This window comes from Rhinolophus sinicus, chromosome 5 (assembly GCF_057876585.1).
Source record: "Rhinolophus sinicus isolate RSI-liver-muscle chromosome 5, RSI-T2T, whole genome shotgun sequence".
Classification (NCBI taxonomy): Eukaryota; Metazoa; Chordata; class Mammalia; order Chiroptera; family Rhinolophidae; genus Rhinolophus; species Rhinolophus sinicus.
The window spans coordinates 24,872,533-24,892,157 of NC_142505.1; the positions used below are offsets into that span (position 1 = coordinate 24,872,533).

The following is a 19,625-nucleotide window of genomic DNA, read 5'->3' on the forward strand; positions in this document are numbered from 1 at the left end:
GCAGTCTAACCATCACATGATATTTTATATGGATTTCATTTCTCCAAAATGATCCTTAAACAAGGTAATGAAAACAAATTAATTAGTTTATTTTTCCAATAATCTGTTGTCAAAAGTTAAGCGGCTATATAAATTAAGTTCACCAATCCACTGTTTGTAAAAAGGTTACAAAAGTATGTATGTGGTAAAACACACTTTATTAAAAAAAAGATTCAAACAATTAAAGCAAATACTATCCTAAGAAACAAGGGATTTTAGGTTTAATTCAAATTGGAGTTTTTCGGTATATCAATTCACTTACATGAATTAGCCCCCGAAGTCTAAACAATGATAGGCCATCTGAAACAGCTTTGATGTAATATAGTCTTAAGTGCAACAAAAAGTCTTACTGTTAAACAGTTTTACCAAACAAAACGTGTAATATTTGACACATTCTTTGAACATTATTGCAAGTTTAAATACTGTGTATGACTCTCATGTAAAGAACGGTATTAGATTCACCACCAACCTAATAAACCTTATAGAATTTTTCCTACACAAAACAGTTGTCAACTACGCAACTATCAATATAGCCATTTGAAAAATTTCTCATTAATATCTATAGTTGCTATCTTTACTTTCACATAAAAATAAGATCAGCAAAATCAGAAATCATACCAAACAATAAATTCTACCTGAATTCAATACCGGAAACATTTTCCTGTAATGTGCCCTCTCACTTTCAATCCATAAAACTACCAATTTAAACTATAAAAACTCCCTATTGGCCTGGTTCCAACGGTGACCTCAGATCGAAACAGAAAGAAAAGTCTTAAAATAACCAAACAGCCATCTTCCAGCCTCTGCACCAGACCCAACATACAGTATAAAGCTGACGGTTATTTTTCTCCTCTTCCTCTATGTACCTGCATATCATTAATCACTTCCAGGCAAGTACTTTTACTTCCTACAAGTAAACTGACCAGAAAATTGATGACATGTGGTCATAAAGGAGAGAGTATTTTCAATTTAACATCATTGCCTCAAATCGCCTATTCCGACTTAATCACAACTGATGACTAGAAGAAATAATGTAAACCAGGAAGAACAGTTTAATGTTCCAGCACTTTTAAAAATCAATTTTCAACAAGGTAACAATTGAATAATTATCAAATAGCAAATATTTCAGCCACACTATTATTCTATCATTAAAGAAATCCTTTAAGGCCCCAACATCTCTTCTACTAAAATTGTATGTTACCCTACAATTGCATTACTGTTTTTGGCAATTCCATTCTACACAGTGAACATTCCCTTTATGCACAGAAACCACCACCACTGGCTTTCAGTCATTTAAATCCAAATCACAACAATGTGTTTACTAATAATCAGAGTATGACAACAGTTGCATATCAAGCCAACAGTTCAATTATAATTTCTGCAAAAGATAAAAATAAATAAAAATCCACAAGTACTTACCTACAGTTGGGAGGAGGGTCCAATGTAATTTCTGCAAGTTCTTTCTGAATTCTTTAAAATAAAGACAAAGAAAGTTATGTTAAAATGTCTTCACTCTCTTTTTATGTCTTTAAAATGTTATACTTTTACACTAATATTTCCCATTTGTAAGTTTTTTAATTTGAAATACTAATTCTGTAAATCATCAAAATACTACAAAATACTATTTTTGTACATCATCATTCACAATAACAACAAAGTAGTAATTTCTACTGCAATTCTGACAATGCACCTACTACTACAAAGGATAACAAGATTGGCCGCTGTCAGTGCACGCAGCCTGTGGAAGCTGCAAGGTGACTTCAACTAAAACAACGTTAAGCCACTAATTACAATAACCAAAATTTCTAGTTTAAATTGGGAACTTTTGCCACTTATCTCTGGATCATTCCAACTTCTGATTTGTACTAGAACATCCCCATACAAGATGAAAAGATGATCATATGAAGCTGAATTCAAACATCCTAATCGATCCAATCAATTAAAGAAACGATTGTCAGGATAGTGATACTGCTATCAAAATATGTATGGTATTCCTCCTTGAAGATTCCAGGTTGGAGCAGACTGAGGCCTTCAAGTTTGACACTGTTCTTTCTGCTAGAACTATCCTAACAATATGTAAATAATCACTTTAATGTCATTGCAATGAACTTCATGCAAAGAAAAGAGAACTTTTTTAAAAAACCTGCTTTTGTCCTCATGTGTTATTTTCACCTTGGACTTTTAGCTGCACCAAATGCCCTATATACATACAATGAAGGCTACCAGTGCTACACTGTTTTGTAAGACAATACTTAGCAAGCTCTTAACTATCATTCATGCATTATTAAGCATAGGCTTTGTTAAACCAAATACAAAAAAAAAATTTCTCAAAAGCATTTCATTTCCTTTGCCTTGGTTTTTAAATGTGAGATTCACTGACTGCTGGATGCCTGCTGTCTGGTAATTACTGTGATAGTATATGGACAACAGCTGACTAAAGTACCTTAAAAAGCAAAAATGTGAACAAAAACATTTACTCTCAAATTCATCCTATGTCTTTTTCAAGGCAACAAATGGAACTACTGGAATAGATGCGACTCCTCCAAGAGGACTGGCACCAACTTCCTAAAGGAATTACACGCTACTAATATAATTTCCACTTCTCTAAGTCATGTGATTCAAAGTTAGGGAGGCATTATAAAGTAAAGCAAGACTAATAAATTCAAAGCCAAGAAAACTTTCATTTTAATTCTGCTATGCCATTAATTGAGAGTTCTTGGGTAAGAAGACTGCTCAAACCTGCTTTCTCTCTCAGCCTCAGTTTTCTGACCTATAAAATGAAGTGGTTAACTAGAACAAATTCCATGATCTCTTTTATTTTTAAAACATGATTTCCTTCTAATATGCACTCTATGATGTGTTTACATGCATATAAAGTATATATGGCCCACAATTAAATGAAGAAGTCTCAAAGATCTGATATAGGAAAACACCCTTGATGGATTTCACACAAACATACACAACAGGCACTTTAAAACTCAGTGGGTAAGTCCAGGTTAAAGACAGGAAACTGAGCATACACACACCTATTCACCTCCCACTCATTCAGGACCCCACCTGGTGGGAGAAGACACAGAAAGTGCAAAAAAGTATAACCCAACAAAGATAAGGGCATATCACCAATGGATGAGAAATTTCAGTACATTTCTGGAAGACAGAGTGGATGGGTGAAATTAAACAGATTGAGATGGCCAATTGCATAAAGATATAATAAAGACATTATTCAAGATGGGGGAGGGAAAAAGACAACCAGAAATCCAGAAGAAAAACACTTCAGTAAGAAAATCATAGGTCAAATAAGAGGGAAACTAAAATGTAAAATAATTTTAATCAAGTAACAGATATTAAGAGGAAAAGGAGAGACTTGATATATTTTGCCTAAATGCTATGACTCATTGGGTAGCCTCGAGATCACGACATTGGACTTGTAGGAAACCAAATCCTAACATCCTGGTTGGTCTAGCACTGCATATTTAATTATAGTAAATGTTCTCACAATTTATTGCTTTTATTTATAAATAAAGCAGAGAATATGGGTTGCACTACACAATATAAATGTTACTATCCTTGAGGATGTAAAGTTATGTGTAGCTAACCAGCTAAAAATGGATGAAGGATGCATGTGAGTAGATGGGAGTAAGAACAAAGTATTAATATCCCTATTTTACAAAGTAGGGAACCAAGAAATACCGCTGAAATTTGAAGGAATAAGAAAATATATTATTTTCTTAAATATATTATTTAGTTTAGAAAGACAAACAAAACTTTTTTTTTAATGTAACTATCAACTGGGAGGAAAGAAAAGGAAGGAAGAGTAGGTAAACAAGCTACATCCTCAAATTTCATAGCACGAAATCCAAAGATATTATTTATGTTAACAATTCAACAAATAGATACATGCATATTATTTAGAGTCCTGTAGAAAACCAATAAAAGCGCTAAAACGAGAGACAGCTAAAAGAGCTTGCTTCAAGGGACTGAAATTGGTATAGGGAGAGTGTTGGACAGAAAACTGTGGCTTTCCATTAAAAATGTCTCTGTACTGTTTGTCACCAGAAGCATGAATAACTTTTGCAAAGTGTTTTTAAACTAAGAGGACCAAAAGAATACGCATTCAAAAGAGCATATTTAAACTGTCAAAGAAAACTATTTTTATCATAAAAGGATCTCTTTGGGATTTTTCTAGTAACTCATCTTGCTTTGTGCTTATACTCTCCCTTTTGTTTTTTTTTAAAAAAATGATATATCATAATTTTCTGTCATAGAATTCTATAATGGAACCTGAACCCTTCCAGATGTCTGTAATTCCAAATCTAATTATTCAATACAAAAAGCAATTTATTGATAAACTTGACAACTCTGAGCAGTGAGTCAATATATTTTGAGCCACTGTTACCTAAAAATGTTTTTTCTCTCTTGACAAAAAAAAAAGATTATACTAAGAACTGCTACTTAAACGACTGCGAGATGTCCTACTGTTTTCAATGACAGCAATTCAATTCTGTCTCAAAAGTTCTGATCGTGGTATATATTAAGTTTCTCAGTCTTGACAAGTGGGGTAAGGAATGTAGCTACTTCAGGCACTGTCCCTTAAGGTGAGGAAAAATGAAAAAGTATCAATAATTCACACTTACAGTGTACCTTTCACATGATGTTAGGCTATTAAAAGTGAAATAAATCTCACAGAATTCTCTTAAGTATTACTGGTTTATCAGTTTCCATTTCAAAGATAAAGAAAATAAGGTTAGTTATTATAAACTGGTAAGGTGAGAGACAGGAAATTACCTTGCTAAATCAAACAAGCCAAAAGATCTCTCTCTTATCAGAACTTTTAAAACAAAATTATTTCGTTAGATGTAAATCAACTAGACAATTGCCTAAATTTCCAATTTCCATTTGGCAGTGCAACTTCTTTGATTATTATGATACAGAATTCGGCAACTGCACATAGTTACTGAAACAAGTCAGAAGCAAAACACAGACTAAATTTCAGCATCTAAGACTAATACCTTAACTATTTGAGAAATGGTAAGAGTACAGCATGTGACTGTCATTTGCCAAAAAGAAAGGGAGGCAAGGGAACAACAATCATTATTCATTCAGACTTAATTGGAGAATATGGTACCAAAATTATACAAAATGGAGATGATATGAAGCACTCATTTTAACATCAACGTATTGGATTAATAGTTCAGAAAAACGAAGCAGCATATACATAGTGACATGTTTAAAACACATATATATTTTAGGTTCAAGAAAATTCAATAACTCTCACTCAGGGCCAAACAGAACATGAATACATGGACATGGGGATTTACAAAAGTGTTTTCTTGGCAGTTACGTAAAAAAAGAAAAGAAAAACCCTTTATCCTACCTAGATGACCTTCTATATTCCATGGACTGCATTCCTCAGTCACCAAAGAACCCCTATTCTAACAATTAAATCAAATGGTCAAACCTCACAAAATGAACTTATTCTCAAGGAGAAAATACCATGCAACTAATTATTAAAAATCTGTAAATCTCATAGTAGTCTCTGCTTTAACCTATATAATATAGAGCCATTGGAAATAATAAGCCTAGGATTTAATTCTGAATGGTGATACAGTAGGTCCACTCCCCCTTATCCACAGGGGATACGGTCTAAGATCCCCAGTGGATGCATGAAACCTCAGATAGTTCCGAATCCCATGTGCAGTAAGTGTTTTTCCTATACGTGCATACCTATGATAAAGTTTAATTTATAAACTAGGCAATTTCACCGTTATATTAGTTCTTACCATAGATCTTAACAACCTCAGCATACGACTTTTTTTTCTTAAGTTGAAAGTTTTCACTCTTACACTTTGGGGGCATCATTAAATAAAGGAAGGGTGACATGAACACGGGCACTGCGATAGTGACAGTCCATCTGATAACCGAGAGGGCTAACGGGCACGCAGCGTATACAACATGGATATGCCGGACAAAGGGATGATTAACGTCCCAGGCAGGAGCGAGATTTAATTATACTACTCGGAACAGTGTACAATTTAAAACTTGTGAATTGTTTAGTTCTGAAATTTTCCATTTAACATTTGAGGGCTGAGGTTGACCGCAGGTAACTAAAACCGTGGAAAGTGCAAACGCAGATAAGGGGGAGCTACTGTATATACAGTTGACCTTTGAACAACACTGGGGTGAGGGGCACAGACCACCTCGCAGTAAATAATCCGCGTGCATATAACTTTGACTCCCTATAAACTTAACTACCCTTGGTATCTGCAGGGGACTGGTTCCAGGACCACCCCTCACATATCAAAATCCGTGGCTGCTCAAGTTCCTATTTAAGTGGCGTAGGTGGATGCATACAGTCGGCCTTCCACGTCCTCAACTCCCATCTGCAGAACAAACACACTGCAGATATTTATTGAAAAAAAAAAAAAAAAAATTTGCATGTAAGTGGACTCGCGCAGTATAAACCCATGCTGTTCAAAGGTCAACTGTACTATGTATCTGTGATCCTAAGAGAGCACTGATTTTTAAGACCCCCCTCAATTAAATGATTGTGAACATCAATTGTATGATGTACCTTTTCAGAAACATTAAAGCTTTTAAATGTACGTTTTCAGAATATAGAGTAATTACAAAAGATTATCTATAAAAAATACTACTTCATTCTCATGTGGAAACCAAACTGAGATGAGCCCATATAATAAAAGTTCACACTGGAACACACTAGAATCCATCCACCTTTCAACTTAACAAAAATTTAGAGTCTAAAACCAAATACCATTCCTACAACAGTATTATATTGTGTCTAATAGAATTACAATGTCTACACTGAACAAAGATAATTTGGAATAAATGCAATTTAAAATTCACATTTACAGATGTGTCAACACATAAAAGGAGCAGTACAGGCAACTCAATGAAGAGCTCAAAACAGATGTTTTATGGAATTGGTTAGTCAATTTAATAATATCAAAATTTGTCACTGCAGACATGGTCCAATTACATACTTACAAATAAAACAAGAGTGTCATAGACATTATCAAGAGAACAGACTGTGATAAAAGCATACCAATTTTTTAAGAAAGAAATTCTTGCCAAAGAGCAAAAATGCATCAAGGATATAACTATAATCTTCCTCTTAACTCCAAAAAACACAGAAATTAATTTATACCATTGTTTAAACAAAATATCCACTTAAATGTTTTCTATATCGTACATCACTTTTCTGTAATACCTGAAAACTGAGATTTTTTCCCCAAGAAAATACATTTCTATACCAAATTATTAGTTTTACAATTATAATACATTTCATGAAATTGAGTACCTCGGAGTAAAGTACTTTCCTTGAGTTACCATAAAATGTATATAATTATAGCATCTGAGTGTTTCTTGTTTAACAACAGCATTAAGTCCTAAGAGGTTAATAAATGCCTCATTTTCCTAAAGTTTACTAAATAGACTTGAAAAATACGTAACTGGCACAAAGAGTAAATGGCAGCATCAGTGTGGGGCACTTACTATATGTGCCAAAAAATGCTTTATCACATTCATTCTTCACAACAGCCCTGTGAAAATGGTACCATTATTATGTCCATTTTACAGAAGAGGAAACCGAGGTTTAGAAATGTTAAGTTACGTATCTAAGCTCACAGGGCTACTAAATACCAAAACTTAGACTCAAACCCAGATCCTATCTCTAGAGTTCAAGCTCTGCATGTTTCTGATTAACTATTTCTCATAAAATAACACTACCTGGAAAAGACTTCTCATCTGAATAAAAGTCAATCATCAGCAATAAAGTATAAATTAGAATTTTATTTTGAAACTACTTCTAACTTTGAATCTTCTGAACATAAGTACTTGGATACTAATATTCATGGCCGATTCAATCCCTACGATAAACTCAAAATTCTAAGACAACCAGTAAATAAATTTTGTGATCCTTTTATACTAGGCGCTGTGGACATAATGTGAATCAGAAAGATGCAGGTCCCTGTCCTCATGATTCCCAATTATTTTCTCAGTTCTTAGAACTTAAGCAGAGAGGCAAATAATAACAACAATAATAACATCACTATCAACTAAATTTGGGGAAGGGGAGGAGAAAGAATTAAGCCTGTTTTTAATTTAAAAATTAACAGTGAAGCAGCATTTTTATATCTAAAACAGATGGTATATAACTAAGTCATTTCAGACACTGTCACCCATAAACAACCTGGAGACTTTCTAGAGGACGGTCATGAATCACAATTTGAAAATCACAGATTCCCAAGAATGAATTTACTAATGGAGGGATTCTTTCTGTCAAGAAGCAACTCAAAAGATACTTACTTTCACCAATGTAATAGTACCAATTTCTATTAAGTGACAAACAGGCACAAATACACACCATCTCAAAACTAGATAGCATTCAGACATCCACAATGCCTAAAATTTATAGACCACTTTTATTTACACTTCCTACTTGATATAAAAAGTATTAAAACAAAACAAGAACATTAAATCACAGTATCAGGACTCTACTAAATTTAATTTTCCTTTAAAGTATTTTCCAACAGATATTCAATAATGTAACAATATTAAAGTAGATTCCCTCTGCTGAGCCCACTGACATGCCAATGATCATAAGCAATTGATGGGGCCATACAGAATCATTCAAATATCTACCTTCCACATCTATCTATTCTCTAGAGATAAAGAAAATGGGAATCGAGAAAAAGAAAATCTGTATCCAGACTGACCCACTGCCTAATATAATGAAACCAAGATGCATTTGTTGTGAACTCCAGCATTTCTCACTTCCTTAACAGGGAGCAGTAGAAAATACACTATTCAGTAAATACTTGAATAAGAGTCCTACGCTCTACTCTGTGTTACTGAACAGAATAAAATATTTATGGTCAAATAAGTATAAATCAAAGCATCATACTTCTACATGCATTTTCCTGTATATGCTCACCTGACAATACATAAACATACACAAATATACTACGGATATGTACTTTATTAATTTGCCATGGTGTTTAACTGACTTTAAATACCAAAAAGTTCATGTTGCCTACAATTAAAACCATGTAAAATAAACAATCTTCAAAGAGAAAAATCCATGAACTTCATCATAGAAAAACGATTAACTGCAACAGAAAGACAAAATTTAAGATGATAAATTGATACTAAAAATAAAAAGATTACCGTAACTAAGGTACCTTTTAGCACTAGTTGACAATTTAGCAGCTGTTTTGCTGGATATTTTCCCCTCCTTTTTCTTGGGCTGAACTTGTTCTCTTTCTGGTTCTTGCTGAACACTTTCACGTTGGTCTCCATCAGAACTTCCTCCACTAGTGCTTGGACTGTCATCAACTCTTTGTGCCTCGGTGGACATTTTAGATCCTAGATTAAAGAAGAAAAAAACATTTATTTAGTTGTGGGAAGACTACAGTAAGATACCTGGAGAATAGAGAAAATGAGGAACAAGTAAAGATAATACAAAATGAATACATTGGTCATTTACAAAACAGCTTTGGGAATTGCCAAAACTTTTCTTTCATTCATTCAAAATGTACTGAAAAGAAAAATGCAAACACATAAAATATACATACAAAATGTTCACAGCAACATTATTCAGAGAATCGAAAAGAGAAAATAACTCAAATGTCTAACTGATAAATGGATAAACCAAATGTGGTATGTACACAAAATGAGTATTATTAGGCCATATAAAGGAATGAAATATACTATCTACATACTACAGCATGGATGAACTTGGAAAACATTATGCTAACTGAAACATGCCAGTCACAAAGGACCATAAACTGTACGATTCCATTTACATGAATGTCCAGAATTGGCAGAGTCAGAGACAGGAAACTCGGTAAGTGGTTGCCAGGGACTAAGAGAGTGGAAAGAATGGGGAACAACTGCTAATAGGTACGAAGTTTCCTTTTGGTATGATAAAAATGTTCTGAAATTAGGTAATAGTGATATTGCAAAACTGTAAGTATTCTAAATTACCACTGAATTATACATTTTAAAGGGGTGAATTTTATAGTTTGTGAATTACCTGTCAATAAAGCTATTACCAAAAACAAACAAAAAAATTGAGGGACTGCTCTCCACCAGGCACTGTGCTAGGCCTTTGGTCCTGCAAACAGGAGAAATTTGGTATAGTGGGTAAGCCAACTTGCTATATACTATAACAAAGGTTACTAAAAACAGCCACAGAAACAAAAAATGAGGGACACTTTCCCATCCAAATCCAATGAACAACGCATCCTCAGGACTGGGCTAAGGTGAAAATCCTCCCAACTAGTCAATTGTTTTCAGTAACATTTGTGATAAATAACAGAAGAACACAGAGGCCTACATGATTCTAAATAAAAATTGAACCTTATGCTAAGTGAAAAGGTTCAATGATGGTGTCAGCATTGATTCAGCAATATACCAAGCAATCATGTTTCACAAGAGATGGAGACTATACTGAGACACTGAGGATTCTTTTTTCCCCCACAGTCCGAATGAAATATCCCTCAAGGCCTTCAAATTCCCTTTGCTCTGAGTTCATGCTCCCCAAGCAGCTCTGATTACCAACTCAATTTCCTCAATATCTTGATACCATAGGTAGCTGTTATAACCTAGATAGCAGACACAAAAAATTGCAGTAAGTGAAAGGGGATATCCCCTTTTATCTGTCATTCCATCATAATCAATTTCTGAGTTTGATTACTATGAATACATGTCTTATGGCCCAACTAGCTTAGAGGGTACTTACAAATCCAAACCAAAATGACAAAACCGATGCCTAGAATCTGAAGGGCCTTGCGCTCACCATGTTACTGTTACTTAATAACCACTTTGAGCACAGTACAGCTATCTTCTCAGGCACCTCTTTAAAAAACAGAACTACATGCCTTTAAGAAGTGACACTAACAACAAAATATACCTTTAAAAATCACAGATAAATGGAAAAATTCTTTTGAAAAAGATACTGTGTTACTCTTAAATTAGGACTTGAAATAAACTGTACTTGATATGATCAAGGATAATACGCAAAAGAAAAACATCTCAAATAAAGCACTGTTTATAACTATAATTAGTCCAAATGTATAGGTAGTTGACAATGATAAAAATTCATCATCATCAAAGATTTAACTTGTAGCTTGCTCTAAATCGAAGTGATTTCATAATACAGACCTTCAATGGATTGAGATTTTTATGGTAAGACAAACCAAAAAGCACTGCAAGAAAATGGAAGAATCAGGAAGCACAGGGAGGTGAGAGTCAATAGAAAACACCAAACGCCTTCAATGAGGTATGGCACAAATATACCCACCACCCCACTCAAACCCAGCAGCTCCCCTTCCCCAAGCCAAACAAAAAGAGGTCTGCCCAAGCAGCTCTGAAACATACTGACAGGGAAACCGGACTGCTTTTCTACCTATTCTGTAAATGGAGAACATCATACTCCACAGCTGTGACATCCTTTTATGAGCACTAAAGTCACTTAATAAATAGAATACTGAAATTTTCTCAGTATATTTCACATGTAGCTCTAACAGTCCTGACATACTACTTTTCTTAAAATTTTTATTTCATTTTAATTCTCATCCTTGGATTCAACATTGATTTTTTTTTCCAGCTTATTTCTTTCAGTTAAAATACATCAGAAGTTTAAACCTTACTAAGTATCTACATAAGAGCATTCAGATAGACCAAACGTACACGGGAGTGAGAAAGAACAATTCTCAAGGAAAAAGCCCTAGGATATAGCAGAATGCTGCCAGCAATATTTTAAGAAATGTGAAATGTGAGAAATCATTTTATACATCTTAAACCAGAAGCAATCCATTACATGACAAATATATAGAAACCTAAATGAAATAAAATTATTTGTTATTAAAGGTGGAGCTTCATAGTTTAATAAACTATGCCTAGCGTTTCAGTTATATATTTCATTAGTCATAAAGCTACACATTCTTAATATTCTTATTTGTGCATTTACATACTATCTAATAATGCCATGAGTATACAATTACTTAAAAGACTATTCAATGATGTAATCTGAGATATAAATTGAAACCCAAATTTCATAAACTGCTCCAGAATATCATAGGACTAAAATTAGTCTCACTCGAGTAGTATTAAAAATACTATTTAAAATACCCAAATAGATGTATAATTTCTATAGTTTCACAAGAAAGAAAAAGTTATTTCCAGGTTTGACCTAAAATATTTTATTTCATCCAAATCTTAACCTAGGGATGATAAAATTCATCTGAGGACACTAATAACCATCACAGAAACTTTTAGAAACAAACTTTTCACATCATTTTTAAATATCAAGAGTAAGGCAAATTTCTGCTGGTTTTGTTTTTTGAATGCCTAATTACAGGAAAATGTGTGGGAAAAAATTATTGCCACTCAGGTGGCAACTAATTTTTATAAAGAAAAATAGTCCATAAGCATTTTAATTAGTTATAAGTATAAAGTTGGTGTTTCATTTTTCTAAAGTACAAATGAATAAAAACTTCTGAATTAAAACTCTTTAAATGTTATCTTCTAAAGCAGCATTTTAAAATTATCTTTAAGATTAATTCCTAAATAGCTAATTTGATTCAATCATCTAATCTGAAGGGAAGATAAATTTAAATCCCAGGGTTATAAACAGCGCTGCTCATTAATGATAGTTTCAAAGATATAAAGATATTTCAATTTATATTTTTACTTTGTATTCAAAGTAAAACTTGGCTTCTATACATGAAATAGTAAGGTAGACTTTCTTCAAACATGTGATATTAAGAGTTTAGATATTCTTCCTTCTTTAACACACAAATTAAGCCTGTATTAGCTATGTATTCTATGTTGTAATTACAGTCCTGGAAATTAGCAACATATAGTGAATGAAACTCACATGTTCCGTAAAAATAAAATGACTGGGTTATAAATATTACTGATAACATAAAGAAAAACTATACGCACTCCATAAATCCGGATTTCTGTCCAGATAAGCCTTATAACTGTATCTCATAGTATAAAACTGCACAAGCAAGTGTTCATTAGAGCTTTTACAATAGGAAAACGCTTAATTCTGTCATTTGATACCTTGCCATTTGTCTTTCTACTCACGTTTCTAAACTCCTGTAAAATGTAAAATAATTTATATTATATGCACAGCATCTAGCAATATCCAGCTTTTCACTTATGTGTAAAGATATTTATGCAGGAAATAATAATGGAACACCTGATTTTTGAGGAAGAGGTGCTACGTCCTGGGGGAGATGGAATGGGGTATGACATTATATGAAAACCCTCCGTGATCTGCATCAGACCCTATACGAAGGAGCATCCAAACTGAGTAAACATAAATATTTTTGTTTCCAAGGTCCAGCCTGAATTATCACATATTCAAAAACATACTTTTTAAAGAATCAGGGATTAAAAAAACTAAGAGCTTTAAATCTTTCTGAAGCGCGAAGCTAATCTGAAGGTAAACCCTAGCAATTCCTTTTGTACTTTTAAATAAAAATATTTGAGGAGACTCTCAAGTATACACAATACAAAACGATGAATCTTGAAAACATGCAAATAGGTCTAACAGCCATCGAGCACGGGATGATGTCTTTCTAAAGCAGCCTTAATTTCCTTAAGAGAAGATGGATTGGACATTTCTGGTTGGTCGTAAGGGGGGGGGGAAGCCACAAGAAGCTACGCTTTATCTTCATTAGAAATGGTAAAGGGCAAAAGGATCAAAAACATTATGTGAGAAGGGGGGAGAAGGGGGGGGATCCAGTTTCAATCCAGGCCAGTGGGGGCTGCAGAGAAGAGACCGGAGAAAAAAAATGGGCTTCGGCTCCAAAGTGTGACAAGCGCTAGGCTTCACAAAAGACCAATACAACACACACTCCACACCAATGCACACAAACACACCGAACAGGGTCCTCCCCGGGCGGCCCACGGGGGTGCGGCGGCGGCGGCGTGGGAGCCAGAGCCGGCACTAGCCAAGAGAGACACCATGTGCAGCAATTATGCAATTAGGGAAAATCGCAAAAGATCAAGCCGGGCACTTTCCACCGTGACATTTATCCTGTACTTTTGCAAAGACTTAGTTCCAGGATGCGGCTGGAAGAGAGAAGGGGCTGGGAGGGTGGCGAAGGATGGGGAACTGAGAACAGACGGGGGCAGAAGATGGGCAGGAAGGGAAGAGGCAGAAGGGGGTGGATGGGAAAGAGGGGGAGGGGTGGAAAGGGCGAGAAACCGGGGCAGGAGGCTCGCGGGAGGGGGCGCTGGGAATGGGGCACGCCGGGGAGCGAGGAGGGAGGGAACTAGGGCGAAAGCGGTGTAAGCGGAGCCCTGCGACGTGGAGGGGAGGTGGGGGGGTGCCTGCGAGAGGGAGGACGCCCGAGGTGGGGGTGCGGGGGGGCACCGACACGGCCCGGGCGAATACCTGAAGGAGGGGCGTCCGCGCAGGTCGCGGGATCGAATCCAAGCGCTGGGAGAGAGGGCTGTGGAGGCGAGGAGGAGAGGGACTGGAGAGGCCCCCAAGTCCGGGTGTCCTCGCAGACCGTCTAGTCACCGAGAGCGGGACCCACGCACCACGCACCGGACCGCCCGGCCACGCCTGTCCCCGCCGCGCTCGCGCCCGCCCGGACTCACCCTCGGCGCTGCCGCTGCCGCCGCCCCCGGCCGTTCCAGCTCCGGCTCCCGAGGCTGTTGCCCGCGGCTGCTGCTGTGGCCGCCCCGGGGTCTTGGAAAGTGAAGCCACCGCCTCCGTGAGCCGCTGCCGCCGCCCGGCCGTCCGCGCGCGCGCCCGCGAGTACGCGTGCCCGCGCGCCCGCCCGGGAGAGACCGCGAGAGCGCGAGCCCCACGTTGGCTGTGTAGCGCCGCGCGCCTCCCTGCACCCCCGCCCCCCCCCGCTCTGTCCCTCCTCCTCCGGGCGCGCGACCGCGAGGGGGCGGGGGCGGGCGCGCGCACGGGCGGGCAGCCTCGCCGGCTGGGCGAGGGGGCGGGGAGGCGGCGTGGAAAAGTAAAGTGACAGCCGAGTCCTGCGAGCGGGCGGCGGCGGGGGTGGGCGAGGGGCGTCCCACGTTAAAGGAACGGCAGGGACCCGGTGAGGTGAGGGAAACAGAGGCTGACGGGGCGGTTTGAGGGGAGGGGACACGAGGACCTTGACGGGCACGCGCATTAAAGGGAAACGCTGGCTGGGGGTGGCCGTTGCCCTAAAACGAAGCAGGGGCTGGCGTTTTACCCCAGTCCATTGCAGCCCTTGGCCTCACACTTGTCTCAGAGCGTTCGCAAAGTGGGTGCAGAGACTAACCCTGTTGACACACTAAACAAATCTTGGACGCCTGGTGTCCACATGCATCCAAAATGGGAAAACTTCGCCTTGGCCTGGAAAGTTCGCCCAGGCTAAGCCAGACTCTTCGCCCTACACTGCAACACGAAAGTGCTTGTCCCTCTTGGCTCGCCCTGGCCCAGAATGTATAACAGCAGACAGAGCTCCAGGCCACTTAGACCTGGGATGTTGGGGAGAGAGGTGAGGATAGGCCAGCCAGAGCAGCGCCATCAGAGAGAATGGAAAGCTGCCTTAATGCCCAGTTGAACGGTATGGGAATAGTAGCCGTTCTGTGGGTGACCCGAGGGAACGTTAGCTTTCCCTATAATGTTCACCCCAAGTAACCGTTAACTATATATGAGATATATATATATATATATATATAGAGAGAGAGAGAGAGAGAGAGAGAGAGAGAGAGAGAGCCAAAAAAAAAAAGTATACGTTTTAAGAAAGGAAAAAACTATTAAAATTACACTGATGGTAACCACTTTGAGCATCTCTTGTAATTGCAGAAGTCAAATGTGATTTGTATTCACCTTTTGTTATCAGTATATATTGAGTATTACAATTTTAATAGTTTTTTTCTTTCTTAAAATGTGCATACATTTTTTTTTGGCTATATACCAGCTATGCAAATTCAGCTTCCACAAAATTTACCCCTCCCCAGCACTTTTTACCAACTGATTTGCTCTTGGATGCTACTAAACCTCTCCTATATAGAAGCAGCTGTCACACTATGGAAAAAAATGTACTGCCCAGATGGCTAAAGACAGCCCTACAGAGTTCACTGCAACACAAGCAGCCTAAAGAAATCAGTGCAATAAGACCCCAGAGGACAGGAGCAAGTTAAGATCCATCCATACGTCTAGAACTGAAAATTCTTTTATCAAATGCCTTCTTCAAGAATTGACTATTACTTTATAATATTCCTGAAAATTGCCAAAAACAGATATCAGCTTCTAGCATCCACAAATCAACAACGAGCAAAAAGAAGATGCATTCTTGTGTATCACTACTATGTTGTCACTCAAGGATATTGACAAGCTCCTTTACACGTAAACTCTAAAATATATATTGGAGGATTAGAAATTAGTATATCCTGGGATCATCAATTAAATAGCCCCCATACCTTTCACATGGTGCAATATATTAGTAAGAAAGTAGGGTAATGCATCAAGTTTGCTTTTTAATATTTTGGATATGACCAACAGAGCATTTCATAGATTGCCTTAAATTCATGCATAATTTATTTCATGAAACCTTTGTATATTAATATTTTAATTTTACTGATTGTGTTTCAATTTGTTTTGCAATTGTTTGGTGAGGATAGATGACAGAATCCCCATCTCCTAGGTCTCAATGCTTTTCTCCAAATAAACTACTCTTATATATACTCTTAGGTATATATCCTGTTGGTTTTTGTTCGTTTACAATGAATATTTTATAAGGAAGTACTCTTCTGTTACAGAAAGTATCAAAGTTGTTTTGTAGTCCTGGTCATTGGCTGCTGGGGGCCAGGGATGCAGCAATGTCAACTTCCAACTTTATGAAGGGATTGGAAAAGGTTTCGCTGCTTAAATGCTGAAACTGTGCTTGCTACAGAACTTCATTTATCTGTAGATGTTTTAACTGCTATATACCATTTCCAGAGTTTACAAATCAGAGTTACCCTTTTCATTGAGTCAAGGAATACTTATTGAGCACCAGGCACTGTCTAGGTGGCTGAGATGTGATGCTGAATAAAAGAGAAAAATATCTCTCCCTGCCGAGCTTTCCTATCTTTGACCCTTCTCTCTGTTTTACACAGGACATCCAACTCATCAGCAAATTCTGTTGACTCTACCTTCAAAAATATATCCTAAAAGTATCTACTTCCTTCCCCCTCCCCCACAGCTAATACCCTGGTCTAAGCCACCGTCATCTCTCAGTAGCACCCTACCTGATTTTTCTCCTTTCCCTATCCACTCCCCACCCATATCCACACACACCTCCTTCCCCACACAGAACAGTCTGTGTGATCCTTTAAAACATAGGTATCTTCTCACCCTAGAGCAACAGCTAAAGGACCCAAACGTCTTACAGTGGCTACAGGGCCATATATGATTTGCCTGCCACCCCAACCAGGACCCTGCCGACCTGTCCTCATCTCCCTCCAGCCACACTAGCCTTCTTGCTGTTATGGAACACACCAAACATTTCTCTGCCTCAAGATTTCTAACTTACAATTTTCTATCTCCAGAACATTTTTCCCTTCAACCCCTCCCCCAGCACTTCCTATCCCCCTCCTCCGATTTATTTTTATTCATGATCATCATAATAAATCTGACATTTTTTTACTTGTTTATTTTACTGTTCCCCTTCTCTGCCACTCCTCACTCTTTCCCTTCTTCACATATAAGCACCTTGAGAACAAGGATTTTTTTTGGCTGGCATTCATTGCCATATATATTCAATACCTACTTGTTGAGTGAATGAAATTGACCTCTTTCAGTTGATGGCATAATAGACATTGTTCTAATTTCTTCAATAATAATAATTAGCATTTACTGTGTTCTTAATTTGTGCCAGGTTTTCTAGTGCTTTGTCTATACTAGCTCACAAACAGCTGATAAGGTTGGTTTTATTCAATCAACCCCACTGTACAGATGAGAACACTGAAGGGCAGAGATTATGTTTCTTGTCCACAGGCATACTGCTAGTGAATAGCAGCGCTGGGATTTGAAAAGAGCAGTTTGTGAACGGCTGGACTCTATGAACTTCAGGACACGTTAGCATGAGACCGGTGTTGCAAACATACATTTGACTTGATTTTCTCAGTTCCTCTCCCCTGAGACCAGACTTGGTCTCCAAAACAAATAGCTCACCATCCTTATATTTCCTGCTCTGGTCCATCAATCCGTCATCATGAACTCAGTCTCTCCTTTTCTGCACTTATTTCTGAGCTTTGATTTAGAGCCTACACTTTTTCCCCTAGAATTGGCAGATGGCAGTGTTTTTGTAGGGCCCTTCTTATAACTTTTGTTACTGCCAACTTCGTGAGTAGGTAGAGTCATAATCAGGTTTCAAGTTTGACTGGAAAGGTGCTAGAAAAGACCTCTGTGAGGGTAAGTAGGCTGGATTTCAGCAAAACACCTCATACTTGTAGAGCTACTGCTTGTTTAGGCAGCTTTTCTTGTTGGACACCCAATGATCAGGGATTGTTAAATATTTGTATTGTACCCTTGAAGGAAATATCATATTAGTTTAAGTTTACCAAAAATTAGGACCCTGAGAGAAGGGGATGAAAGACAATAATCAATTGCTTTCAGCCTGGCTTGAAAGGGGCTGTAGGCACCCTGTGGTTACTTTGAATGTCTTGGCTACTTAAGGACAACATTCATGTGGGAAAAACTGAAGCTTCATTAAAGCTGAGACCCTAGGCTCCCGTTACCTACTACAGTACCAACACGGAGGCATGCCCCAGGTGCTTAACAAATGTTTGTTGCATAAATGAATAAATGAATTCCTAACAGGGAATGGAAGAATGCTGAGGACAGGTACCCCTGACCTCCAACACTTGGTCATGGACTGCTATCTGGGCTGCTATGTATGATTGTATGTGTTGCACACTGCACAATATCAGGGGGCACCATTCACATAGATTAAGATGCAAACACAGAAGTCTGACTGCTTCTCCCATCCCTAGCCTTTGCCCAAGTGTGGTAGTCAGTCTCTAGGAAGGCCCCAATGATTCCCTGCCCCCCTGGTATTCAGACCCTTGTGTAGTCCCCTCCTGCGTCATACCAGGGCTGGTATATAATGGTGAGAAGTGATACTACCTCACTTCCAAGTGTAATTTATAAAAGACATTAGGGATTCCATCTTGGTTTTCCTCTCTCTCTCTCTCTCTCTCTCTCTCTCTCTCTCTCTCTCTCTCTCTCATCACTCACTCTGGAGAAAGATATGCTGCCATGTTGTAAGCAGCCCTACGCAGAGGCTCATGTGGCCAGGAACAGAGGTCTACCACCAACACCTACATGAGTGACCTCGGAAACAGATCCTTCCCCCTTAGCCAAGCCTTCCCATGACGCAAACCTGCTCAGCTTCTTCAGTGCAACCTCATGAAAGACTCTGAGCCAGAAACACCCAGCTAAGCCACTCGTGAACCTTGAGATAATCAACGTTTGTTGTTTTCAGCCACTCAGTTTGAAGGATAATTTGTTATGCAGCAATAGATAATGAATACCCGTGCTCTCTGCTCTCTAATGATGACGCTCCCTCCTC

At 38.0% G+C, this 19,625-nt stretch overlaps 1 protein-coding gene across 2 annotated transcripts in view; it reads right to left on the reverse strand.

Moving 5' to 3' along the window:
* Positions 1-14,856, reverse strand: part of LOC109458844 (ubiquitin-conjugating enzyme E2 E2) — a 292,901-nt gene extending 278,045 nt beyond the window's left edge. The window contains exons 1-3 of one of the 2 annotated variants that reach the window (XM_074312784.2): positions 14,683-14,856; positions 9,240-9,423; positions 1,459-1,509 (exon numbers count right to left, since the gene is read on the reverse strand). In XM_074312784.2, coding sequence (XP_074168885.1) covers positions 1,459-1,509; positions 9,240-9,415 — 227 coding nt within the window. In that variant the 5' untranslated portion in view covers positions 9,416-9,423; positions 14,683-14,856. Of the gene's footprint in view, positions 1-1,458; positions 1,510-9,239; positions 9,424-14,473; positions 14,632-14,682 lie in introns of those variants that run through there. The other variant, XM_074312785.2, reaches the window with a different exon arrangement.
* Between the last annotated feature and the right edge of the window lie 4,769 nt (positions 14,857-19,625).